Raw genomic sequence first — 24,465 nt, 5'->3', positions numbered from 1 at the left:
CTTGGACCTCCTGTTTGAAAAAAAAAGACAAATGTAAAATTATACATTTTTGTCAATTTTTATTTTTATAAGGGGAAGGTAAAAACCGATAGCGGAAGTAACGCGGAAGTGACGAAGCTCCCTACTTTTCGAAAACCATGCTTGAATGGAGGTGACCTTAGTGTCTAATAGTGAAGTAAAAAAATTAAAAAAAATTGACTGTTCCCTAGTGTTAGGCACCTGCCGCGTATTGTTTAATACAGTATTGAGCGCGACGAACGTACATGGCGGAGGCTCACCAAGCACGCGTTCAGGCTGTGGTGGAGGAAATGCTCCAAAATCTGGAAAAGAATCACATCCGCAAAATGCAGGTAGGGCTTCTAATTGTGCACATGTCGCGCATGTACATTTATGAACGAGTTGTGTTCGTGCTGGCAGGCTCGCATGTTCAAGTGCAGCGCGGACTGCTGTGATCGACTCACGGACTCGACGACTCAGGTGCATCAGTGCATCAACAATTGTCACACTCCTTTGGCCAAAGCCCAGGGCCTCGTCAACAACGAGCTGGAGAAGTTTCAAGTGAGTGATAGAAGTTGCTTTTTTTTTTTTTTTTTCATAATTGGACTAGCACGTCGAACTCCGTTCTAAGGATCTATGTGAGATTCCAGATTTTTCCTGTGAATTATTTGAATGGCAATATTAAAATTAAACCTTTTTCTCACCATCAGGACCGTCTGGCCAGATGCACGATGCACTGCAATGACAAGGCGAAAGATCTGTTTGACACTGGTGCCAAGGAGCCTGCTGTCCGATCCCTAATGGAGCGATGTGTGGGCAGCTGCGTGGATGACCACATGAACCTGATCCCCAGCATGACCCGTAGAATCCAAGAGAACCTGGACTCTATACCTCAGTAACAAACGTCAACACTTGTGCTGAGCCAACTCGGAGCAGTGACTATGAAGTAGAAAAGTGAAAAAGCAGGAGACCTAGCAGTATGCTGTGCAGTTGGAATCATGTGTTGAACTGTCACACATATTTAATTGTCATTTTTAGTACAAGTACATCCCTACTTCCCATCGTGGGAAGTATGTTTCTGTAAAACATTAAACATGGTCGAGACCACAATTGCCTTTTTGCATATTTTGTAGAGCAAACTAATAAGGTAATAATTACATTAGGTTAAAAGGTACAACCAGTAATTGAAACAGGTGAAAATATGTGAAGTACGTACTACGGTAATCATTTTGTTTTGGGATGGTGCAAGGATATACTGAAGGGGAATGATGAAATCATTTTCCAAGATGACAATGCATCATGCCACAGAGCAAAAATGCATCCAGTCAATGTCATGGCCTGCAAATAGCCCAGATCTCAATCCAATTGAAAACCTGTGGTGGAAATTGAAAAAAATGGTCCACAGCAAGGCTCCGACCTGCAAAAATGATCTGGCAACTGCAATCAAAGAGAGTTGACACCAGATTGATGCAGAATACTGTTTGTCACTTATCAAGTCCATGCCTCAGACTGCAAGCTGTCATAAAAGCCAGAGGTGGTACAAATAAATACTAGTGATGTGCTTTGATTGTCTTGTCTTTGTCTGCTTATTTTTTTTTCCTCAGAATGGAGTGATTCCATATTTATTTCCATGCACTTGCTATTTTTTTTTATTTTTTATTTATTTATTTATTTTTTAATAAATCTTGAGTTTGATCTACAGAATAAAACGTCTGAGTGTCCGTCCAAGACTGGTGATTTCATACTTTTTGCTAGGGGTTGAACAAGAATAAACACAAATCCATAAATTCCTGCTTTGGTGAAAATTCCCTGTTTTCTGATTTCCAAAAGTCCACGGGGCACTGTTCCCATCAATGTGGTGACAGGTTTGTGGAACACTGTCACCAACGTTAAGTGCACAAATGGAAAAGTTTCCATGTCGAGGTATGCAGTTTTACACCGCCGTGGAATGACACCATTCTCCAATCAGTGACGTATTCCCACACGCTGGCTTACAGGTGATCCACTCGTGATGTTGAAGATGCCGGCGGAGTGTCCAAACAGTGCCAAAGTTACCACAGGAGCGGGTGGCGGCTATGGTGTGTCGATCAGGAAATGCTGCAGCCGCTTCACTCTTGTTCCGAGGGATCCGGCCGGTGGTCCGCGTCCGGCGATGTATACAAGAAGTTGCAGCAGACGTAAAGCGGAAAGGACAGCAGGCGGCTGTCCAGGTTCATCACCACATACTCCTGAGAGGAGGGACACAAGTAAAACGCCTCACTTCCTGTATGGATGCACCACACTTACTGACCTGGCCCTTCTCGAGTGTGATTAGCTGGTAGCCGGTAGAGCGGCTGTACACCAGCTTGCCACGATTATCAAAGGAGGCCAAGCGTAACCTGGACCAACAATAGCAGCACAAATGACACATAGTGATACCTGCAATAATCTTGTCGACCTACTTGTCTACCAACACATCTACTAAGTACATTGGATACTAAAAGTCCAGACACCCCCGAATAAAAACACCAGGTTTGTGGGATGTCATAAAATGACCCATGTCAATCAATTCAGCTCACCCTTTCAACAGATGTGCTGCTTTTATTAATATCGTGGCGGATATTGTGGTAAATTTAATATCGCAATATTGATGTTATCAGTCCAGTTAAAGCCCTAGTGACGATAGGACACCACAGTGTTGACACAAAACCAACCCACGGAAATGGAAAAGAAAATATATATATATATATATATATATTTCAGTATTCTGTCAACTCTGAGCCACAACAGCAAGTGAGAGGTGTGGTCCTTGCTAACCTGTATGCCAGATTTCGCTGTGGCTGCAGACTCACAACGCCCCCACATGGCTGACTTAGCGTGTTCCTTTTAAAGATGATGAAGCGATTGGTGTAGGTGACCAGCAGGTCGAAACCGAAGTTGAAACCGGTCCATTGCCAGCAGTACTGAGGATTTACAAAAATAATTATATACCCTTTATTCTAGCTTGCATGATGTCATATGTATAAAAGTAAAATCTATTTATTATTAATAAATATATAAACAAATAAAAAATAAAAACAAATACTAAATATAAATAAAGGCAAAAAATAAATAAATCACACATTCACACCATTAAATTACACCAATTCAGACGTTGCACTTAACATACGTACCGTACATAGATGCATAAATAGTGTCTCTATATAGTACAAATCTTCTGACATCGCAATCATGTGTCACTCACATCTCCATCTTTGGTCAATTTCCTGCCACACCTCATGCTGCTCAACTCAAATTCTTCTTTGTTGGCTTCCTGTGGACTAATGGTTCATAATTTAATGCATTCAGCTCAGTTTGAATACATACAGCAGATTTATCACAGAGGAACTCTTCTTACCCATTATCATAGTCAAATTCTGTCCTCAACATGGCAAACCACTGCGTTTTGTACACTGCGTTCAACCAATCTGGAAGAGAGGGTCAATGAAACAATGTGGTGAAACTGCATTGAAATCGGTTTGCACTGTTGTAAATGAAATGAGATTCGAATTAGCATTGGAATGATGCGTACCAGGAGGCAAAATGTTGTCCCGCTCCAGGATGCGCGCAGAAACGAGGTCGTTGACGATATACTGAAGACGCACATATTTGAACACAGAGCAAAAGGGGGCTCCCTCCTCTGTGTTTAGGAAGGCCTCCCTCTCACACAGGTCTATAAAGCAAATGTCAACCACAAACAATGATCTTCAAAATATGCAAAAGGGAACATTTTGACTTCAATCCTATACAGTACCGGTCCTGCGTTTGCAAAGCCAGGCATCGGCGTCGTCCAGAAGCTGCTTTATGGGTCCGTCCCACATGGGGTTGAGCTGCAGGAACATCCACTGACCGCACAAAATAATACAACAGTCAATAAATAGTGCAGTTAGTAAAATCAGTCAAGCATAAAAACAAATTCATACCTTCTTTAGAGTAGTGTAGACATCCATTTCCACCTGCATGACGAACAGGTCGGACGAGTGGATGAGCTGCGCCATCAGCTCCGTTCTGAACAAATACAATAACGTATTGAAATACGTTCGAACATACTCGCAAATACGTTCAAACATACTCGCAAATACGTTCAAACATACTCGCAAATACGTTCAAACATACTCGCAAATACGTTCAAACATACTCGCAAATATTCGAACGTAGATGTAGGCTATATGCTACAAAGTTAGCATACCTTCCCATAATGCCAAGGGGTATTATTTGCGTATGCGCGAGTGAAAACAAAACCCATTTTTTAGGCATTTGGGCCACATTACCAATTCATTTGAAAATTAGGTAGACAAAAAAAAAAAAAAAAAAAGTGTTCATTCGTAACTTTTACGATTGATTATGTCTGCCGTGCATGATTTAGGTTCATCATTTTTTTTTCACTTATGTTCGAACGTATTTGCGACTATGTTCCAACGTATTTGCGACTATGTTCGAACATACTTGCCAGCCAAAAATGTTTACTGCACATTGACAGCTCTACGCTTCCGTAGGTAAGTACCCAAAAACAAAAACAAAAAAAACACAGTTCAGAATCATTCGGACACGCTAGTGAGCAACATGTGGAAAGCATGCCAATGTGAGAGGGGTTTGCACAAGCTGCCGACGTACCATTATCAGTTTAGCCGCTATTATGTAGCCGTGCAGCCACCACACCAAAGCAGCAATCGATTGTGTCATCTTTTGATCACCACAGCCCGTGTGAATTGTGAAAGATTGCCGGTCAGCAAAAACTTGTTTGAACCAGTCCGCGGCGCAAAAAGATGTTGGGGGGTGGGGTCTTTAAGCCATGTAAACAATTACCATTGAATGAGAAATGTCCTCCACCCCACCCTGCACAAAAATAAATAAATAAAAAAATCTGTTAGATAGTGGACCCCTGCATACTCATAGTTTAGCAATAGCAGTCACAGATTTTTTCAAAAATTCCCAAAGCATTTCAATGGGTGCCAATTACACATGGATTTCTGCTATTTTCTGGGTACACTGTGACAAGAGCTTAACATACCCAATTTCTTTTATCATATCCAGATTTTGGTGCGTCATGACGTTGTTTAGTAGCCACTGCAGACATCTGCACAAAGACACATCAGCAATTAGGAGGAATTCTGCAGCGCAACACTTATTTGTGGAAGAAGGCCCAACAATGTCAGGAACTTGCACGACTTAACAAGACCTCATAAGCTAAACAACATTGACTCTATTGTGACTCTATTGTCACTGTTCTTTGAACATTTTGAGTTAAGACCTCCGCGCTCTGGTGGAAAAATAAGCACTGACTTTTTCTTGACAGAGTCCAAGCCGTAGAAGCAAGACGATGCGTAATAGCTGCACAATGTCTTTGCGCTGATGTTTTCCCTCATAATTTTGCCACACTGCTGCATCAAATCATCCTGCCATCACAACAAGCAAAGACTGGTTTCATCCCACTTGTATATTACAGTAGTACTAGTTGACCTAAACAGCAATTCCATTTTACTGACCAGCTGTAGCATAGAAGCAGCTGCAAGGATACTGACAGCCCCACTGGGCTTGATGAGAACGTCATCGCGGTACAAGGATCCAAAGACCACCTGCAGAGCTAAATATACACACAAGAGAACATTGTGGTCGGTATAACACAACCATTACAATGTCAGAAGTGTTAAGTAACGTTTCACACTCAAAACTCAATTCTCCTGTAATGTTGCCCTGAAAGAAATTGTTGCCGTTTGTCCTGTCTTCTATTTTAACAACACTTGGAACCGTCGTACGACTTCACCACCTCAGTTGCCTTCTCACCTTCTACGCCAATGTTCGGGTCAGGTATCTCCATGTTGATTTCCGTTTTGTTAGACTCTTTCCATGAGCCGCTGAACATGCTGGAGAAATAACCCGACTGGCAGAAGCAAACAAAAAAGGTAACAGTTAAGATAAAGGTGTCAGTAAGGCTGGATTTACATTACAAGTGAGACTTTTTTTTTTTTTTTTTTACTCCCAAGTGGCACAATTGAGATGTGTCATGACAGTGTGAATATGAGAAGAGGTGTAGACTGAGGAGTTCATGTGTATATATCATGTATTTATACAGTGCATTTTCCTGAGTGAAAACGGACGACCGTGCCTTTATTAAGTACAAACAAAGAAAACGCGAACTCCGATGGAACTGTGCTTAAGCAGTGATTCTTTCACGTGCCATATGGAGAACCCGTGTCCGACTAGTAGTACCCTACCACACGTTGAGAATCCCTTTCTTACATAATATAGTATGAATATTTTACATGAGAAGTGGCTCAATCACTACTTGAGCAAAATAATTGCAAATGGCAGCCAGTGGGATTACATGAAGGTTATCGTCATTATAGCAAAGGGTGGGAAAGATCAGTCGTCAGATGAGGCCAAGTAAAAACTAAGTATGAATCGGGCTGGGAATCGAGAACCAGTTCCAACTTGGATCCCCGTCCACTTTATCAAATCAGAACGGTACACCTTCATTGTGATCGATTCTTCTCATGGGTGTTTAAATTTCACAAACACAAAAAAAATAAAAAAATAAAATAAATCAGAGGCAGGGTTTAAATTAGAACTGGGCACTTCCAACCTACAGTGTAAATCCAGCCTTTAAAGGCATTTGAAAATGAGGTGTGTGATATTTTTGTCTTGGTTTCACCTGGCACAGGTACACCTTATGAAGGTTCCACTCTTGTCCCAGTGCACAGATGCGAATGTCGCTGTTTTCTCCATGGAGGAACAACGTTTGAAAAATGTAATTCGACGTGTTTTTCAGTTTCTTCCTGTTGAAGATGAAAGAGAGAAGATTAAAGAGAAAACTGTACTGTAAGATAAGGACAGCTTGATAATTCACTGACGTGACTTTTGACTTGCCTGCGTGGTGTATTCAAAATGGCGTCGTCATCCTCTTTGTCATCCTCAAAATCACACTGTGTGCTCCTTGTCCTCTTCCATTCGCACCCGTGTTTGCGTCTGCTATCGCCAGTTTCCTCGGGTCCCTTCAAGTACTGAAATCTGCTTCCCATATTCCCCATCTTTACCTGCACAAAGACAAGACACTAACACTGAGTGACTGGAAATCCATTTCACAAATGACTATTTGAGCTTTTTAGGACAATGCAGCTTACAGTTCACTCATTTAACACAAATACTAACATGATTTTAGTCCATTATCATTAACACAAATACTAACATGATTTTAGTCCATTATCATTATCTAACAAGTTAATTAGCTATTTGTTGAACCAACACAATGGCACTTCCGTCACAAAGGTTAAATGTCCCTGTATTAAATCAAGTACATTCCTGTGACATTAGTACGTGGGTTCTACGTGCACAGTTAGCAAAAAGGCTGCTCCCTTACAAGTAACTGTACATTATATGATGTTTGAATTAGCATAATCAGCACAAACACGTTACTTTACCTTGTGACGACGCGGGGTCAGTCGGGTAGTTTGGACGTGAACTTCAAAACAAACCTACGTCATCCATCTGAGGAGGATGGGCTAGCACTACGAATGGCAAAAGGTCTAGCTGCAGACCCTGGGCGAGTGGCGCTCCAGCAGAAACACGTGACTTCGACTAAATGTTTTAAAAACAAATAAAGAACTTTATAAACTAACTATTTAGTTAATTTGAACAAAACATAGAAAATTTGAATATAAACGATGTATACAAGATCAACAACAAATTACATCGGAAACGCGGTGCCTCTGAATTCAACCCGACGTAATATGGCGCCACATCACTGACAAGATTTCGAGAAGGGCTCCAGGTGGAGGAGTGGAACCGTCACTTGCCTTCGGTGCCGGTTGGCAAGGGTTCACTTCACAGGTTCCGCCTGGGAGACCATGTATGGCTGACATGACGTAAGCTTGTGTGAGTGAGTGATTACAAAAAAAAAAAGATTTGCAATTCAAGGGCTTTTCAGGAGCGGCGAGGAGAGCGCGCCCTCTGTCGGCTAAAGGCAATACTTGAATTCTACTGTGGCATATAGTCAGACTCACGGATACAAAAGTTCACCATGAACGCCTAAATCGCATGTAAGTCTGTTTTTTTTCTACATATAACCTTGTGGCGTCATTGTTAATGTTTCTGTAGTAAACCATTTCGTACGTTATCTAAATGCGATATTGCACACTTTGCGTAACCATACGCAACATAATTTCTCTGATAACCCCTTGTAATAAAAACAGAAGCAGAAGTTAAGTTTAGATATGATAGCACCACAGCCCACATCATTGGGCAGTTTTATTGGCAATAAAAATCTTGTATACATATTGTTTCCCCCACAAAAAAGTAAAAAAAATATAGATATAAATAAATGTGGAATAAAAACAAGGGATGCCACTGCAGAACGAGTCCGTTTGTATTGCCTTTCTTGGCATTATGAGGACATCTTGGTTGACGTATGAGCAGGTGAAGAAATGTAGGGAAAAAAACCTGATATACGAGTGCTTAAATACTGAAAGTAAAGTGATTTAAGTTTATAAATGTGGTGCCATATACTAAGAATACAAGTGGAGCCTTGTGGTGAAGGAAGCTCAGTGTTGAGCGCATCACGAGAGTGGTGACTACTATTCAATTTACATATTTTAGCTGTATTTACAAGGTGAAAACAAAAAGCTGCTCAGTCGTAGATGAGGTCCACTAACACCAAATCTTCAAAACACAGCGAAATGTGACAATTCCTCTTATTTATTAAAACAGCTACTGTTGTTGAAGTATTTTACCTGTACAAGGAGAGAGAGAGAGAGAGAGAGAAAAACGCAATTCCAGAAATTCCTGCTTTGGTGAAAATTCCCCGTTTTCTGATTTCCAGAAGTCCACGGGGCAGTCCCGTTAATGTTCCCATCAATGTGGTGACTGGTTTGTGGAACACTGTCGTCAACGTTTTAAGTGCACAAATGGAAAGTTTCCATGTCGAGGTATGCAGTTTCTCACCACCATTCTCCAACCAGTGACGTATTCCCACACGCTGGCTTACAGGTGATCCACTCGTGATGTTGAAGATGCCGGTGGAGTGTCCAAACAGTGCGAACGTTACCACAGGAGCGGGTGGCGGCTATGGTGTGTCGATCAGGAAATGCTGCAAGCGCTTCACTCTTGTTCCGAGGGATCCAGCCGGTGGTCCGCGTCCGGCGATGTATACAAGAAGTTGCAGCAGACGTAAAGCGGAAAGGACAGCAGGCGGCTGTCCAGGTTCATCACCACGTACTCCTGAGAGGAGGGACACGAGTTAAACGCCTCACTTCCTGTATGGATGCACCACACTTACTGACCTGGTCCTTTTCGAGTGTGATTAGCTGGTAGCCGGTAGAGCGGCTGTACACCAGCTTGCCAAGATTATCAAAGGAGGCCAAGCGTAACCTGGACCAACAATAGCAGCAGAAATGGAAACTTAGTGATATCTTTAAGAATCTTGTCGACCTACTTTCCTACCATCACATCTACTAAGTACATTGGACACTAGTTCTTAAAAGTCCACACACCCCCGAATCAAAATGCCAGGTTTGTGGAATGTCATAAAATGACCCGGATCAATCATTTCAGCTCACCCTTTCAACAGATGTGCTGCTTTTATTAATATTGTGGCGGATATTGTGGTAATTTTAATATCGCGATATTGACGTTATCAGTCTAGTTAAATCCCTAGTGACGATAGGACAATACAGTGTTGACACAAAAGCAACCCACTAAAATGAAAAAATAAAATAAAATAAAATAAAAATAATCTACTCTGTCAACTCTGAGACACAACAGGAAGTGAGAGTGTGGTCCTTGCTGCTAACCTGTATGCCAGATGTCGCCGTGGCTGCAGACTCACAGCGCCCCCACATGGCTGACTTAGCGTGTTCCTTTTGAAGATGATGAAGCGATTGGTGTAGGTGACCAGCAGGTCGAAACCGAAGTTGAAACCGGTCCATCGCCAGCAGTACTGAGGATTTACAAAAATAATTCAATACCTTTTATTGCATGATGTCATATGTATAAAAATATTAGCTATTCATGATTACTAAATATATAAACAAATAAAAAAATAAAAACAAACACTAAATATAAATAAAGGCAAAAAATAAATAAATCACACATTCACACCATTAAATCACACCAATTCAGACGTTGCACTTAACATACGTACCGTACATAGATGCATAAAAAGTGTCTCTATACAGTACAAATCTTCTGACATCGCAATCATGTGTCACTCACATCTCCATCTTTGGTCAATTTCCTGCCACACCTCATGCTGCTCAACTCAAATTCTTCTTTGTTGGCTTCCTGTGGACTAATGGTTCATAATTTAATGCATTCAGCTCAGTTTGAATACATACAGCAGATTTATCACAGAGGAACTCTTCTTACCCATTATCATAGTCAAATTCTGTCCTCAACATGGCAAACCACTGCGTTTTGTACACTGCGTTCAACCAATCTGGAAGAGAGGGTCAATGAAACAATGTGGTGAAACTGCATTCAAATTGGTTTGCACTGTTGTAAATGAAATGAGATTCGAATTAGCATTGGAATGATGAGTACCAGGAGGCAAAATGTTGTCTCTCTCCAGGATGCGCGCAGAAACGAGGTCGTTGACGATATACTGAAGACGCACATATTTGAACACAGAGCAAAAGGGGGCTCCCTCCTCTGTGTTTAGGAAGGCCTCCCTCTCACACAGGTCTATAAAGCAAATGTCAACCACAAACAATGATCTTCAAAATATGCAAAAGGGAACATTTTGACTTCAATCCTATACAGTACCGGTCCTGCGTTTGCACAGCCAGGCATCGGCGTCGGCCAGAAGCTGCTTTATGGGTCCGTCCCACATGGGGTTGAGCTGCAGGAACATCCACTGACCACACAAAATAATACAACAGTCAAACAGTGCAGTTGGTAAAATCAGTCAAGCATAAAAACAAATGCATACCTTCTTTAGAGTAGTGTAGACATCCATTTCCACCTGCATGACGAACAGGTCGGACGAGTGGATGAGCTGCGCCATCATCTCCGTTCTAAACAAATACAAGTAGGCATGTGAGAGTGCACGTTCACTGGTCACAACATAAAAAATAAAAAATAAAAAATAAAATACAAGCGATGTAATTATATGTATATTTTTAATATGCAGACGTTATATGTGATAAAAAAAATTATAAAATAATAAAGTACATATAATCGTGTATGCTTACTTAAATAGAAATCAATTAACCAACTGTCTATTACGTTAAAAATCACAAATGAGTTAAAAAAAAAAAAAAAAAAAACTAATTGACCAATTTTAGAGGGAAAAAACATCTAAATGGATGCAACAACAAATGTTAGAAATAATGAGACTAATCTAAAAAAAAATTGGGGTCGAATTTTCCTGTTTTGTTGTCAGATTTTTTTTTTTTTAATTAAAGGGATACTTATTTAGCCATTTTTTGGCAGTCAAACATTTTCCCTATAATAAATTTGCTATTTTCATCATTTTTCATGTACAATGAGTACCTTTAAAAACACATTTTGCAACTTGCTGTCGACTGAAAATGACATCATAAGGGCTCATGTAACCAATCACAGCTCAGCTTGTGAATGTCACGAGAAAACAGGTGATCTGTTATTGGTTACCTGAGCCCTTGTGATGTCATTTTCAGTCGACAGCAAGTTGCAAAATGTGTTTTTCCGGAGTACCCGAATTTGCTTCAAACGCCATTATTTTCAGACAGAAAAAAAGCAGGGTGTGCGGAATTGGGGAGTACAGTGGTAACCATGGCAACCTGTACACCCCTGTTCATCACACAGGATATGTTCTAGACCCACCAAGTAGCAAATCAATGATATACAGACCATAGTATGTTAGTTTTATCCCTCATACACTCTTTAAACCAGTCTCTTAGATAGTGGACCCCTGCATACTCACAGCTTAGCAATCATAGTCACAGATTTTTTCAAAAATTCCCCAAAGCATTTCAATGGGTGGCAATTACACATGTATTTTTGCTAATTGCAGGGTACACTGTGACAAGAGCTTAACATACCCAATTTCTTTCATCAAGTCCACATTTTGATGCGTCATGACGTTGTTTAGTAGCCACTCCAGACATCTGCACAACGACACATGAGCAATTAGCAGGAATTCTGCAGCGCAATACTTATTTCACTTTACTTTGAAATTTTTGAGTTAAGACCTCATGCGCTCTGGTGGAAAAAATAAGCACTGACTTTTTCATGACAGAGTCCAAGCCGTAGACGCAAGACGATGCGTAATAGCTGCACAATGTCTTTGCGCTGATGTTTTCCTTCATGGTTTCGCCACACTGCTGGATCAAACCATCCTGCCATCACAACAAGCAAAGACTGGCTTCATCCCACTTGTATATTACAGTAGTACTAGTTGACCTAAACAGCAATTCCATTTTACTGACCAGCTGTAGCATACAAGCAGCTGCAAGGATACTGACAACCCCACTGGGCTTGATGAGAACGTCATCGCGGTACAAGGATCCAAAGACCACCTGCAGAGCTAAATATACACACAAAGAAACATTGTGGTCAGAATAACACAACCATGACTATGTCAAAAGTGTTAAGTAATGTTTCACACTCAAAACTCAATTCTCCTGTAATGTTGTATTGAAAGAAATTGTTGCCGCCGTACGACTTCACCACCTCGGTTGCTTTCTCACCTTCTACGTCAATGTTCTGGTCAGGTATCTCCAGGTTGATTTCCATCATGTTAGACTCCTTCCATGAGCCGCTGAACATGCTGGAGAAATAACCCGACTGGCAGAAGCAAACAAAAAAGGTAACAGTTAAGATAAAGGTGACACCAAGGCTGGATTTACATTGCATTGTTCAAGTGAGACAATCCTGATTTTTTATTTATTTTTTTGCTCCCAAGTGGCACAATTGGGATGTGTCATGACAGTGTGATATGTATTTGGAGAGAGAGAGATATAAATAAAATCGGAACCGACTGAACCAGCTTCCAAAAATAATAATTGATACGTCAGCCGCCTCAAGTGCAGCGTATATACGCACAGATCAACGAGAGCTATAGAAATATATATTTTTCTTAAAATAATAAAATCCACATATCGTTGACGTTTATCCCTTGTACACCACTGAATAATTTCATTACGGGCCCTGGGCGCTACATCATTTTCAGAGCGATCCGGATGGCTCTCTCTCACTATCCTGCATGCTTGCTCGTCATGCTATACACCGTTTGAAAGAGGAGTTCCTTCAGATTTGAATAATTCCCAACATTTCAATATAAATATCATATCTGCAGGCTCTTACATTATATGGTATGAATACGCTACATGAGAAGTGGCTCAATCACTACTTGAGCAAAATAATTGCAAATGGTGGCCAGTGGGATTACATGAAGGTTATCCTCATAATGATGAGGCCAAGTAAAAAGTAAAGTATGAATCGGGCTGGGAATCGAGAACCACTTCCAACTTGGATCCCCATACACTTTATCAAATCAGAATGGTCTCATGGGTGTTTTAAGTTTTGCAGTATTTTCGTCGCATGGGCCAATTGACCCCCCCACCCAAAAAAATAAAATAAATAAATCAGAGGAGGCAGGGGTTAAATCAGAACTGGGCACTTCAACCTGCAGCATAAATCCAGCCTTCAAAGGGATTTGAAAATGAGGTGTGTGTGATTTTTGTCTTTGTTTCACCTGGCACAGGTACAGCTTATGAAGGTTCCACTCTTGTCCCAGTGCACAGATGCGAATGTCGCTGTTTTCTCCATTGAGGAACAACGTTTGAAAAATGTAATTCGACGTGCTTTTCAGTTTCTTCCTGTTGAGGATAAAAGAAGATTAAAGAGAAAACTGTACTGTAAGATGAGGACACCTTGCTAATTCACTGACGACGGTGCCTTTTGACTTGCCTTCGTGGTGTATCCAAAATGGTGTCGTCATCCTCTTTGTCATCTTCACAATCACACTGTGTGCTCCGTTTCCTTTTCCATTCGCACCCGTGTTTGCGGCTGCTTTCGCCAGTTTCCTCGGGTCCCTTGAAGGACTGAAATCTGCTTCCCATATTCCCCATCTTTGCCTGCACAAGACACAAACACACTGAGTGACTAGAAAGCCATTTCACAAAATGAATGCGCTTTTTAGGACAATGCAGCTTAGATCTCACTCCTTTAACACAAATACTAACGTGATTTTAGTCAAATATAGTTATGTAACAAGTTCATTAGCTATTTGTTGAACCAACACAATGGCAATTCCTATCACTTTCTCTACAATAGACATTAAATGACCCTGTATTAAATGAGGTACATTCCTGTGACATAGGTACGTGTGTTCTACGTGCACAACCTTCAAGTACTGAACACCACTTATCCATGCCGCAGTCAGCTAAAAAGCTGCTCTCTTAGAAGTAACTGTACATCTATGATGTTTGAATATAGTATATTCAGCGCGAACACGTTACTTTACCTTTGATGAGCGCGGGGTCAGTCGGGTAGTTTTGACGTGGACTTTAAAACAAACCCACGTCTGTTTATCACCTCACGCAGCCAGCTGAGGATGGGTTAGCTCTACGAATGGAGTATACAGAGGAGGCGGGACTTCCGACTTCTGACACGTGAGCTTTGATTCCGGTTCCGGTCTTCGACGTGTGGGCCGCGTTCGAATACTTGTGCTTCCGACTTCGTACCCCTCGGTCGCGCGTTCCCGACGACGGGTGCGAGTGACGAGTGCGTCTGTCTCCGTTGTCCTAAGCACTTCAGAGAGCTGAGACACCCTGAGTTAGGTGGGCGCAGGGGTGATAGAGTGCGAGTATTAGAACGCGGCCAGCAGTGGCCGGAAATGGCGCTGTGTGGAAACCCGGAAGTCCGTGGCATCTACCTCATTACCATAGAAAACAAAGTCTCCAACGCTGAAAGCGTCGGCCGTCACAAGCTACGCATTCACAGCAGCCGTTAAACCAATATGTTCTCCCCCATCTATTTAAAAAAAAAAAAAAAAAAAAAGGAATATAAATGCAAATTGGACATATGAAGAGGAACAATAGGTCGCTTGCACATCGTAATGCATCATGGGAGTTTTTCCTTCGGGCGCCATATTGGGTGTCCGCCGGTTCACAAGGTACACTCGCGAGTTACACGGTAGAGCTTATCAACCTGATGTAATTTTCGCAGTATTTTCACGATTTACCGGAAGATCAAAAACAACGATACAGGCAGAAGGTGTCTCTGTGTGGCGGGATTGATCCTAATTACGTCCTGACCAAGGGTGATTATTTTTTTGACGGAGAAAGCTTGCTGGCCAAATGTGACATCTCTGGACATCTTTCCCTACCTCGTGTTGACAACATGCTCCATAACACGCCAACAAATCCCTGGAGGCTTACAATTATTTTGTAAGCGGGTGGATACAGAGTGTAAACTTTAACATCGCATCAGAAGAAACGGTTGCTGTTGCACGTAAGTAAACCACATGGTGTTGGTAATTCTGCACACAAAAATGTTGATTTGTTCTCAGGCTTCCTGTTATCATTGTGTTTACATGCACAGCTAGGTTTACCTGATGTGGTTTTTCTAACAATTTTATAACAGGCAAATATGGCAGAGCGTATAAGAATAAAAAGTAACTATGCACAGCCTCCCCGTGGCTTAATTAAATTTAATGCTACCCTTTCACTAGTTACATGTTACTTAATCAACTTATTCTAAATGGTTAAGGTTAACCACTCTCAGAGGACGTATTTTTAGTTTCAGTTTCCAGTACAATAAAACGTGTTCATGGTAAGTAACTACTGAGCATACTGACAGCTTTTCTTATGATCTCACGGTTAAGGAGGCTGTCACAACACCCAATTTCTGTCTGGTGCCGGATGGCAACAATTCCCATCACTTGTCACGACAACACCAATATTATTACCAGGTATGTATGGCTTTACTTTTTGTAGTTTCTTATTTAATTCTATGTTTCATATTTTCATTACAATGTTTGTAATATTTTCAGATTCAGGCACAGATGAGTTTAACTGGACGGGACTTCTGCGACTTTGTGGTGTGGACAAAGTGTGATTGAGCGAGTCCACCCAGATCGCTCGTTTTGGCCAGTTGGAAAAGCCAGAGTTTTTTTTTCCCAAAATCCCCTCCTTACCTGAACTGCTCGGGAGAGCATTTACTAGATCAGCAGTGGACTTCCAGTGTTCCTGCTCAGCCGCTGTCACCTACCACTTGCTCATGTACTTCAAAGATGCGGAATAAAGTAGTTTTTTGTGCTGCAGCAGATTGTAAAATCAAATGATATCACTTGAAGTGTGCCAATCTAGACTGCCAAAAGGACAGTGGTTTTGTGACAAGTGTGAAACAAGGATTATTGGGAAAACTGTAACACAGTACTGGTACTTGTCTTACATTAAACACATTTAAAAGAGAGCAACTTTTTCCTCTGTACATAGCATAATGAAAGTCATTGCGTACCCCATCAACATTACATCATACCGTCATCAGGATGGTAGGCACCTGTGCTAAAATAAATACATTAATTAACAGTTCAATTTTATCCCTGAAATTACTACATCTAATCATTATTCACTTCATTTTTTGTGCTTTTAGAAATAATAGAGATTTATGCCATTACTTTAAGAGGGACCATATTGCACATTGAGTCAAATCCTGTCATTTGTATTATGTATAGCTTTGTAAACAAACCCAACAATAGAATTTGTATAAACGCTGCCTTTATTAGCCAAACAAACAGTCGCATGTTGTCCTCCTCCAATGCTTTGATGCTCGCCTTCGTTTCCATCATGTCATTGGCAATCAAGTCGGTGTGGCATGAGATCCCTAAAGAAAAAAATAAAGAAAAAAAAAAATCACAAAAAAATACGGTACCAGTAATAGGTTTAATATAGTAAAGTAGTATAGTTTTTTTGTCAGTGTAAAAGAAATGTACACATTTTGTTGCATTTTTTAATGTATGAACATTGCTACAGGCAAATACTTATTTCTATAAACACTTCCAAATGTCTCTAAAATATAAGGTGCGTGTACACACACAAACAAACACATACATTCACTCATGCATACAATATATCATGTAATGAATTCTGAGTGGCATACCAGAGTCAATGATGTCAGCAGTACTTGAGGGTACAGGTTACTGGAGCCATCTGGCTGCATAACTGCAACAATCTCTGCCACTTCGAGTCGTCTTTTCTTTGCTTGTCTCTCCTGTGCACGTTCATATCTTGGCACCGACTGGGCTGAGACATAGATGTTGTAACTTGGGACCCAACTTTAATGTTGGAGCACAGTCGGGATGATTGGACAGAAAAACGGGCGCAGGGCGACCTGTTAAAATAAACAAATATATAAACAAATAAAATATGGAAAGACTGGTTATTTTACCGCAGTAGGGTGGCCGTGAATAAGTTCTTTAGCATGATGTGTAGGCTACCGGGGGTCTGTTTTCTTGCATCAGCCCCTTCTGTCTCTTTTTTTTTTCCAAGTTTACATTTTGCCACCAAAAAACATGTTATCGGCATTAAAAGCCCAAGACTAATCAATCCAATTTCAGCAGTAAACACTTTGCACTGGCACTACTTGGGTGAAAATGTTCGATGTTAGCTTTCGGCTAACGTCCGCTAGCCAGCTTGTACTACCGAACTTGCTTGCTCATGAATCCAAAACATAAGCAACTTGCCCATATATGGGCGGTCGAAACGTTATTAATCCTCATGCATTAAATAAAGGTAAACAAGCTTACCGCTCACAAAGTGATCGCTGCACACACGAGCCCAAAGTAACGACTTCCCTCCGGAGTCCGCACTCCTCTGTCTCCAGGCCCTGGTTCCTAATTATTTTCGGAATTCGGAAAAAAGACCGACCATTTTCCCCCTTGGCTTTGTTCGAACAGCCAACGATGCAGCAACAATGTACCATTTTAAACGCAGAAAACAAACGTGATAGATACGTGTTAGACCGAATCGCTACGTAAATGGAGGCCACCCAGCATGGCGACTACTAGAAATCCGAGGCGGAAGTGACGACATGTGCAAGCGACCTATACAGAAAATCTACTGCTGTTCTCTCTTCTTCTTTAGTTAACTACGCGTACATTGGGTGCGTGACGGGAGGCTGCAGTCCCCATAGCGCCGCTTATGTCAAATCGAAGAATTGCACTTGTAGAAAAATAAACGGTAAGAGAGAATTTCAGCAGGTCAAATTATCTAACTAACTAAATCTTGCCTTACGAATAACGCGGATTTACGTGTTTCAATATTTTTCTTGGACCGCTGATGATTTGCATATACAATGTAGAATTTGCCCAGTACAAGAACAAAGCATCAGAAAATGAGCCAAATTCTGCACGAATCATACTCTACACATTTGTTGAATGGACTCGCGCTCTCGCCGAGAGACCAAAGTGCACAGACGATCAATATTTGGCATCTTGTCCTCTATAACGCATTTTTGTTTTACATAAAAACAAATGGAAGGAAATTGTAAATTTTAGTAAAAGTAAAGTAAAACTCATTTGAACGGAAATCATGAACATGATGTTTTGCGAGCATTCGTCTAAAATATATATATATATTTTTTAACTCTACCCGGATCTGACGTATTAGAACCACATTTTTGGGCGCGGTTTACAGAGAAACTAGCCAATAGATATCGAGTGTCTCCCTGACAACATTTCCAAGGTCCCGCCTCCTGGTCAGCCCACGGTTTTGGTCTGCGTGGGACTGTGACACGTAAATTGGTTTGTCTCGTTGACTCCACTGGCCAGCGTACACCACCTGAGTTTGGGACAGCAGACCGAGACTTTTTCTGAGGCCCTGCCCCGATCACACCCCGCCATTTCCTGCTTTTATTTCAACATTTGAACCATGGAAACGAGAGACGCGAGTACAGGTGAGGTATTAGCCTGGCTATGTGTTGTAGTTTTAGTCTATGTAAACACTGGGAATATAAATCTACTAGTATCTAAACTAATCCTGTGTGATTATGCAACTTTAATTTAGATAAAAGATCATGTAAAATATGTATGATGCGTGTGGAGTTCAGAGTTTTTTTTGTTGTTTTTTTTTTGCTTTACTATAATACCAGGTGCTTTAGTGGGCAGCGATGGAGCGCAAACAACTACAAAAAACGCTGCAGCACTTAAGAAAAAAGACCAAACCGCACCTCAAAGTAAGCTGGAGCAGCTCTTTGGCTTCAAGAAGGAGGACCTGACCTCCTGGTCCAGCCTGGTGGCCCTCTTGAACCGGCCAACAGACCCTGCATCCCTGGGCATCTTCCGCTGCTTGTTTGGTAACTAGTAATGCTGAAAACTGTGGGAGGGAAAACACCGATCTTTTGTGTGACTGATCAATATCTATCTTGTGTAGGTCTGTTGATGGCCGTGGACATCACACAGGAGCGTGGACTCAGTCACGTGGACTACAAGTACCTGGATGGTGCCCCCGTCTGCCGCTTTCCGCTCTTCAATTTCCTGAAACCGCTTCCCATGGACTGGATGTACCTCGTCTATCTGGTGATGTTTCTTGGTGGGTTGTACATTTCCTTCTCACCCCTCACCGGCACTCCCTTCTCTAGCTTTAGGGGGAAATCTCTGCAGGGGTTGCACTGTTGCCAGACACGAAAGCACAGATGCAATTTGTTGCTTTTGAACCTCAACTCCAGCAAACCACATGCAGTCAATTATTTATTTTTTTTAAACAGTGATATTCCATCCATCCATTTTCTTGACCGCTTATTCCTCACAAGGGTCGCGGGGGCTGCTGGCGCCTATCTCAGCTGGCTCTGGGCAGTAGGCGGGGGACACCCTGGACTGGTTGCCAACCAATCGCAGGGCACACAGAGACGAACAACCATCCACACTCACACGCACACCTAAGGACAATTCGGAGCGCCCAATTAACCTGCCATGCATGTCTTTGGAATGTGGGAGGAGACCGGAGTACCCGGAGAAGACCCACGCGGGCACGGGGAGAACATGCAAACTCCACCCAGAAAGGTCCGAGCCTGGACTCGAACCGGAGACCTCAGAACTGGGAAGCGGACGTGCTCACCACTCGACTACCGTGCCGCTCATAACAGTGATATTATAAGAGTAAATTAAAAAAATGACTTGGGAAATTGTGCTATTAGGCTCAAGATATTTAGATTGCTACTGCTGTAAGTATACACTACAAACATTTCCCCCTAGTCGTCATTTTCATGTTGGTTCCACCTTTAACTTGCATATAACGTAAAACCCATTTTTCATACCTAATTCAAAGCGGCAATTCACATTGGAGCAGCCCCAGGTTGCAATATGGGTGTAGGTTAAGTTGCAACCCAAGTTGCAATATGGGTGTAGCTGCGGGAGCTAATACAAATTGTGACAAAACACCAAAACTGTTGTGGTTGTCTCTCTGAAGGTGCGTTGGGGATCATGCTGGGCTGTTTGTACCGTCTGTCCTGTCTAATGTTCATCTCCACGTACTGGTACATCTTCTTCCTGGACAAAACGGCATGGAATAATCACTCCTACCTTTACGGTCTCATCGGATTCCAATTAACACTCATGGATGGCAACAGATACTGGTGAGTGGTCGCTTTAACACATAAGCAGCTGGGAGGATTTTTCCCCGTTTATGTTGCTACTTTTTAGGTCACTCGACGGCTTGAGGAGACCTTCCATCAGAAACGCACACGTGCCGCTTTGGAACTACACTCTGCTGAGGACGCAGGTTTGAGCACTGAGGCTTTCATGTTTACGCATGTCATGTTTCAAGTTGTCTAATGGTGTCTCTTTAATAGATATTCATAGTCTACTTCATCGCCGGCGTGAAAAAGCTGGATGCAGATTGGATGGAGGGATACTCCATGTCGTACCTGGCGCATCATTGGCTGTTTGATCCCTTCAAGTAGGTGGCATTTAGGACGTCCCAGCTCATTTCAACTCATCGCGTCGATCCTATTTCAGGGCGATTCTTCCCGTGGAGTTGGTGAGTTTGCTGGTGGTCCACGGGGGCGGCCTCATGCTGGACTTGAGCGCCGGCTTCCTGCTTTTTTTCGACGCCACACGGCCGTATGTGATGGTCTTCATCACCTACTTTCACTGCATGAACTCTCAGCTCTTTAGCATCGGTGAGTTTCTCTGTTATTATTATTGCCACTACTCAAACAATTATGGTTTAGTACAATCATCTGTAAGTTATATTTTAAGGCAAGGTAATAAGAAGAGTTTAGAATAAGGTGTTTGACCATAGTTTGTGGTAAATGTACAATTTAAACTGTGAATATATAGGCAATTTGAAATATTTGTGGAGTGCATCGGTTACTCATGGATTTTCACTAATTATGGCAGGGCTTTGTCCTTATCCACTCGCCAATGACAGCAAATTACAGTACAGCATTTGATCATGCAGTTGACAAATGTTTACGAGACCTCCTGCAAGGCTTGATTGCATGTGACGTTACCTGTCACATTCCCCTCCCACAGGCATGTTCCCGTATGCGATGCTGGCAACAAGTCCGCTCTTCTGCTACGCCGACTGGCCGAGGAGGTTCTTCGGCCGCTTCCCGGCGTGCCTCGGGGGCGTCCTCCCGCTCACTTCGGCCAAACCCCAGCCCAGCCCCTCCTGCGTTTACCGCGAGGCCTCCGGCAGCAAACGCCAGCCGACGCCGGCCGCCTCCAAATCTCCGAAACTACTTTTTAAACACAAGCTGGCGGCTGTTTTCACTTTGGCCTACATATTGGAGCAGTTCTTCCTGCCTTACTCTCACTTCATCACACAGGTACAAGCACGTATTTGCATGAACAGCATGTCATCACTGGAGCTTCAGTTTACTGTCAACAAAGCCTTATCATTACTCACAGTTAAGCAATGACGGTCAGCAAGGTCACTCGCCTGCAGATAAAATGTTTCATCTTTTTCTGCCTGTGGTGTCCCGGGCCCGGTTGTTCAAAACTCGGTTATATCTCTAACCATTGGTTAAGTAGATTTAACATAACCAGATTTAACAAACCGTTAACTTTAACGACAGGGTTATCTTGTTGTTCAAAACTGTTAACTTTAACCGGCTGTTAACTTGCTATTAAAGTTAACACACCTAAGGACCGCCGCTATCTTTTTAACAGTGTGGTTAACTCTGCGTTCGTGACTAATGATGCCCGTTGAGCGCAAGAAGAAGAGAGCCTATCGAGGGCTTGACTTTGACATTGGCGATTATACTGATGGAAAAATTACGCACATTACGCTATACAGATTGGCAGTAATACAATGCCAAGTCTCATGCTGAGTCAAAGAGAAATAATAAAAATGTTTTTTTTTTGTTTTTTTTTTGTTTTTTTTAAGATTAGTTCGAAAAATGGACAGAGAGAGGGCTTGGCCAACATTTAGTGGGAGGTGATTCCACAGAGAGGTTACCTGTGATGTTTCTTGTTTGCGTTCACGTCAATAATCAAACAGCACTATAGCTGCTAATTATTTATTATATGCTACACGAATATTGGCAAAAATACAAAAATATTACACAAAATATTCACTGAAAATAAACACAGTATAAAACTTCCTTTTTTTTTTCTTTTTTTTTTTTCTCTTCGGCGAGTGCCAGGGGTTGTTTGGATAGTATCCATTCCACTTTCTTTCACTGACCCGGAAGTAAACAAAAAGAGGACTTGTGGGATATATCGGTGCTAACCAGTGACGTAAACGGCACGGTTAACTTTGACGGTGCTGTTCACAAACAGCGTAACTAGCAATGTTTTGAACAACGCATATTTAACGGTGGGGTAAGAATTTAACCGGCGGTTAGGGGCTAAACAATGGTTAAAATAACCGAGAATTGAACAACCGGGCCAGGATCATTTGCTTTTGTCCGCTAGGGTTACAACAACTGGACCAACGGCCTGTACGGATACTCGTGGGACATGATGGTTCACTCCCGTAGCCACCAGCATGTCAAGATCACGTATAAGGATGGAAAGACGGGAGAGGTGGGATACCTCAACCCAGGGGTGAGTTTAGTAGCAAAATAGCACGTGACTTGACACTTATTAGGCAAAACAAATTAACAATAGGGACACCTGCATAATATGGTGATATCCAATTCAAATTATGTGCTCAATGAAACGGCTACAAAATGAATTTTCAAACCTGACTATAACGTGTGTGTCAGGTGTTCACACAAAGCCGGCGCTGGAAGGATCACGGCGACATGCTGAAGCAGTACGCCACGTGCCTCAGTGACCTCCTGCCTCGCTACAACATCTCCGAGCCCCAGATCTACTTTGACATCTGGGTGTCCATCAATGAACGCTTCCAACAAAGGTAACAAATCGTAGCTCAGGACCGAGCAACAGCGTCGGTTGGCTTTTGTTTTGTTGTATAATACTTTCATGACTGTTTGACTGAGACAAATCAAATGAAAAGATGTCAATCACTGGCGGCCAACTTACAGCGTTTAATACTCTCTGATCTCCTCCAAGGATCTTCGATCCGCGCGTGGACATCGTCAGGGCCGACTGGTCGCCGTTCCGACCCAACGGGTGGCTGATGCCTCTGCTGGTGGACCTCTCGCCTTGGAGAACCAAGTTCCAGGAGATTGAGAGCACGTTGGACAACCAGACTGAGATCGTCTTCATCGCCGACTTCCCAGGTTACACCATATCCGTCGAGTTACTGAGCTGTTGCGTGTGAACTTAACTTTCCGCGTGCTGGTAAACTTGCAGGTCTCCACTTGGAGAACTTTGTAAGTGAAGATCTGGGCAACACCAGCATCCACTTGTTGCAAGGTCGCCTCAATGTGGAGATAGTAGAGGAGAAGAAGAACTATTCTCTGCAGGCTGGAGAGAACATACAGGTACAAACTGAAAAATAAAATCAATCAATCAAGTATTGGCCTTCGTGTGTTTTATGGTGCAGGTTCCCGCCGGGGCTTACCACAGAGTGTACACGGTGTCTGATGAGCCATCTTGCTACATGTACGTCTACGTCAACACCACGGAGGCGGCACTGCAGCAGAACTTCACCAAACTCTTGGACCTGCAGGAGCGCATTCGCAACGGGACAGGTGACAATTGAAGCAACTAGTGACAGCGGTTATTCGCAAAGCCTGTTTCCATTGCCAAAATTAGCATTTGCAGATTTTTAAAAAGGCAGAAAAGAAAATGTTAAAAAACTATAAAATGTCCAAATACAAAAGAAGAAATCCCCAAAATTAGCATAAAATAGACACAATGGGGGGACGGGGGACAGCAATAAAATGTCCAAAAAATAGAAGGGAGGCAGAATATTACCATATAAAAAAATAAATTACCATATAAAAGAAATTGCTAAAAAAAAACTGTCAAATTTGATAAAGGCAGTAAAGTCTAAGAATGTATGAAAAATTACTAAAAATAAATGAATACATAAATAAATAAGATAAAATATAGTGGAAAATTAATTTCAAAGTATTGAATGCTGCATATTTTTCTGTTATGTTTTAGCTCAAATT

General features: G+C 42.0%; 4 protein-coding genes and 1 long non-coding RNA gene across 14 annotated transcripts in view; 2 read left to right on the top strand and 3 right to left on the bottom strand.

Annotated features, from left to right (window-relative positions):
- The first annotated feature begins 91 nt into the window (after positions 1-91).
- On the top strand, positions 92-1,564 carry fam136a (family with sequence similarity 136 member A). Its single transcript, XM_077497647.1, has 3 exons — positions 92-350; positions 418-558; positions 708-1,564. The coding sequence occupies exons 1-3, from the start codon at positions 264-266 to the stop codon at positions 894-896; spliced, it is 417 nt and encodes a 138-aa protein (XP_077353773.1). The 5' UTR covers positions 92-263; the 3' UTR covers positions 897-1,564.
- Positions 978-7,993, bottom strand: LOC144002426 (germ cell-less protein-like 1). 8 transcript variants are annotated; one of them, XM_077497642.1, is made up of 16 exons: positions 7,809-7,881; positions 7,434-7,590; positions 6,879-7,049; positions 6,668-6,787; positions 5,800-5,896; positions 5,502-5,599; positions 5,299-5,411; positions 5,027-5,092; positions 3,939-4,023; positions 3,770-3,860; positions 3,548-3,688; positions 3,374-3,443; positions 3,221-3,296; positions 2,794-2,939; positions 2,288-2,375; positions 978-2,225 (listed from the first exon to the last, which is right to left on the bottom strand). In XM_077497642.1, exons 3-16 carry the CDS (start codon positions 7,041-7,043, stop codon positions 2,106-2,108), a joined length of 1,476 nt encoding a protein of 491 aa, XP_077353768.1. In that variant the 5' UTR covers positions 7,044-7,049; positions 7,434-7,590; positions 7,809-7,881; the 3' UTR covers positions 978-2,105. The 8 variants fall into 8 exon arrangements, with proteins under 8 accessions (XP_077353768.1, XP_077353767.1, XP_077353765.1 ...); XM_077497641.1 differs by having other exon boundaries at positions 7,704-7,835; XM_077497639.1 differs by lacking the exon at positions 7,434-7,590 and having other exon boundaries at positions 7,809-7,993.
- Positions 7,994-8,213: 220 nt separating this feature from the next.
- On the bottom strand, positions 8,214-14,998 carry LOC144002066 (germ cell-less protein-like 1). Of its 3 annotated transcripts, none has more exons than XM_077496916.1 (15): positions 14,456-14,998; positions 13,896-14,066; positions 13,685-13,804; positions 12,678-12,774; positions 12,417-12,514; positions 12,214-12,326; positions 12,030-12,095; positions 10,937-11,021; positions 10,771-10,861; positions 10,549-10,689; positions 10,375-10,444; positions 10,222-10,297; positions 9,801-9,946; positions 9,291-9,378; positions 8,214-9,228 (listed from the first exon to the last, which is right to left on the bottom strand). In XM_077496916.1, exons 2-15 carry the CDS (start codon positions 14,058-14,060, stop codon positions 9,109-9,111), a joined length of 1,476 nt encoding a protein of 491 aa, XP_077353042.1. In that variant the 5' UTR covers positions 14,061-14,066; positions 14,456-14,998; the 3' UTR covers positions 8,214-9,108. The 3 variants fall into 3 exon arrangements, with proteins under 3 accessions (XP_077353042.1, XP_077353043.1, XP_077353044.1); XM_077496917.1 differs by lacking the exon at positions 14,456-14,998 and adding an exon at positions 14,336-14,409; XM_077496918.1 differs by lacking the exon at positions 14,456-14,998 and adding an exon at positions 14,175-14,324.
- The window catches only part of ggcx (gamma-glutamyl carboxylase), an 11,143-nt gene continuing 1,144 nt past the window's right edge, over positions 14,467-24,465 (top strand). The window contains exons 1-14 of the mRNA XM_077496915.1: positions 14,467-14,603; positions 18,678-18,888; positions 19,084-19,287; positions 19,365-19,523; positions 20,400-20,565; positions 20,633-20,711; positions 20,782-20,888; positions 20,948-21,111; positions 21,467-21,762; positions 22,853-22,984; positions 23,146-23,297; positions 23,456-23,625; positions 23,699-23,829; positions 23,892-24,039. Of these exons, the coding sequence (XP_077353041.1) occupies positions 18,864-18,888; positions 19,084-19,287; positions 19,365-19,523; positions 20,400-20,565; positions 20,633-20,711; positions 20,782-20,888; positions 20,948-21,111; positions 21,467-21,762; positions 22,853-22,984; positions 23,146-23,297; positions 23,456-23,625; positions 23,699-23,829; positions 23,892-24,039 (1,933 nt within the window). The 5' untranslated portion in view covers positions 14,467-14,603; positions 18,678-18,863. The remainder of the gene's footprint in view (positions 14,604-18,677; positions 18,889-19,083; positions 19,288-19,364; positions 19,524-20,399; positions 20,566-20,632; positions 20,712-20,781; positions 20,889-20,947; positions 21,112-21,466; positions 21,763-22,852; positions 22,985-23,145; positions 23,298-23,455; positions 23,626-23,698; positions 23,830-23,891; positions 24,040-24,465) is intronic.
- On the bottom strand, positions 16,696-18,015 carry LOC144002067 (uncharacterized). The gene is made up of 3 exons (XR_013278661.1): positions 17,741-18,015; positions 17,095-17,325; positions 16,696-16,818 (listed from the first exon to the last, which is right to left on the bottom strand). It is a non-coding gene; the product is annotated as an uncharacterized LOC144002067 (long non-coding RNA).

This window comes from Festucalex cinctus, chromosome 15 (genome assembly GCF_051991245.1).
Source record: "Festucalex cinctus isolate MCC-2025b chromosome 15, RoL_Fcin_1.0, whole genome shotgun sequence".
In the NCBI taxonomy this organism is placed as follows: Eukaryota; Metazoa; Chordata; class Actinopteri; order Syngnathiformes; family Syngnathidae; genus Festucalex; species Festucalex cinctus.
The sequence above is the reverse complement of the archived record's forward strand: the minus strand, read 5'-3'. Positions and strand labels throughout refer to the sequence as shown.

Coding starts and splice junctions, on each gene's coding strand:
- fam136a (XM_077497647.1), top strand. CDS start 264: ATGGCGGAGGCTCACCAAGCACGCGTTCAGGCTGTGGTGGAGGAAATG. Junction 351..417: donor ATCACATCCGCAAAATGCAG/GTAGGGCTTCTA, acceptor TCGTGCTGGCAG/GCTCGCATGTTCAAGTGCAG. Junction 559..707: donor ACGAGCTGGAGAAGTTTCAA/GTGAGTGATAGA, acceptor TCTCACCATCAG/GACCGTCTGGCCAGATGCAC.
- LOC144002426 (XM_077497639.1), bottom strand. CDS start 7,874: ATGTCAGCCATACATGGTCTCCCAGGCGGAACCTGTGAAGTGAACCCT. Junction 5,600..5,799: donor CCCGAACATTGGCGTAGAAG/GTGAGAAGGCAA, acceptor GTGTATATTTAG/CTCTGCAGGTGGTCTTTGGA. Junction 3,861..3,938: donor TCTACACTACTCTAAAGAAG/GTATGAATTTGT, acceptor TTGTGCGGTCAG/TGGATGTTCCTGCAGCTCAA.
- LOC144002066 (XM_077496916.1), bottom strand. CDS start 14,060: ATGGGGAATATGGGAAGCAGATTTCAGTCCTTCAAGGGACCCGAGGAA. Junction 12,775..13,684: donor ATAAGCTGTACCTGTGCCAG/GTGAAACAAAGA, acceptor TGCTTCTGCCAG/TCGGGTTATTTCTCCAGCAT. Junction 9,229..9,290: donor TCACACTCGAAAAGGACCAG/GTCAGTAAGTGT, acceptor CCCTCCTCTCAG/GAGTACGTGGTGATGAACCT.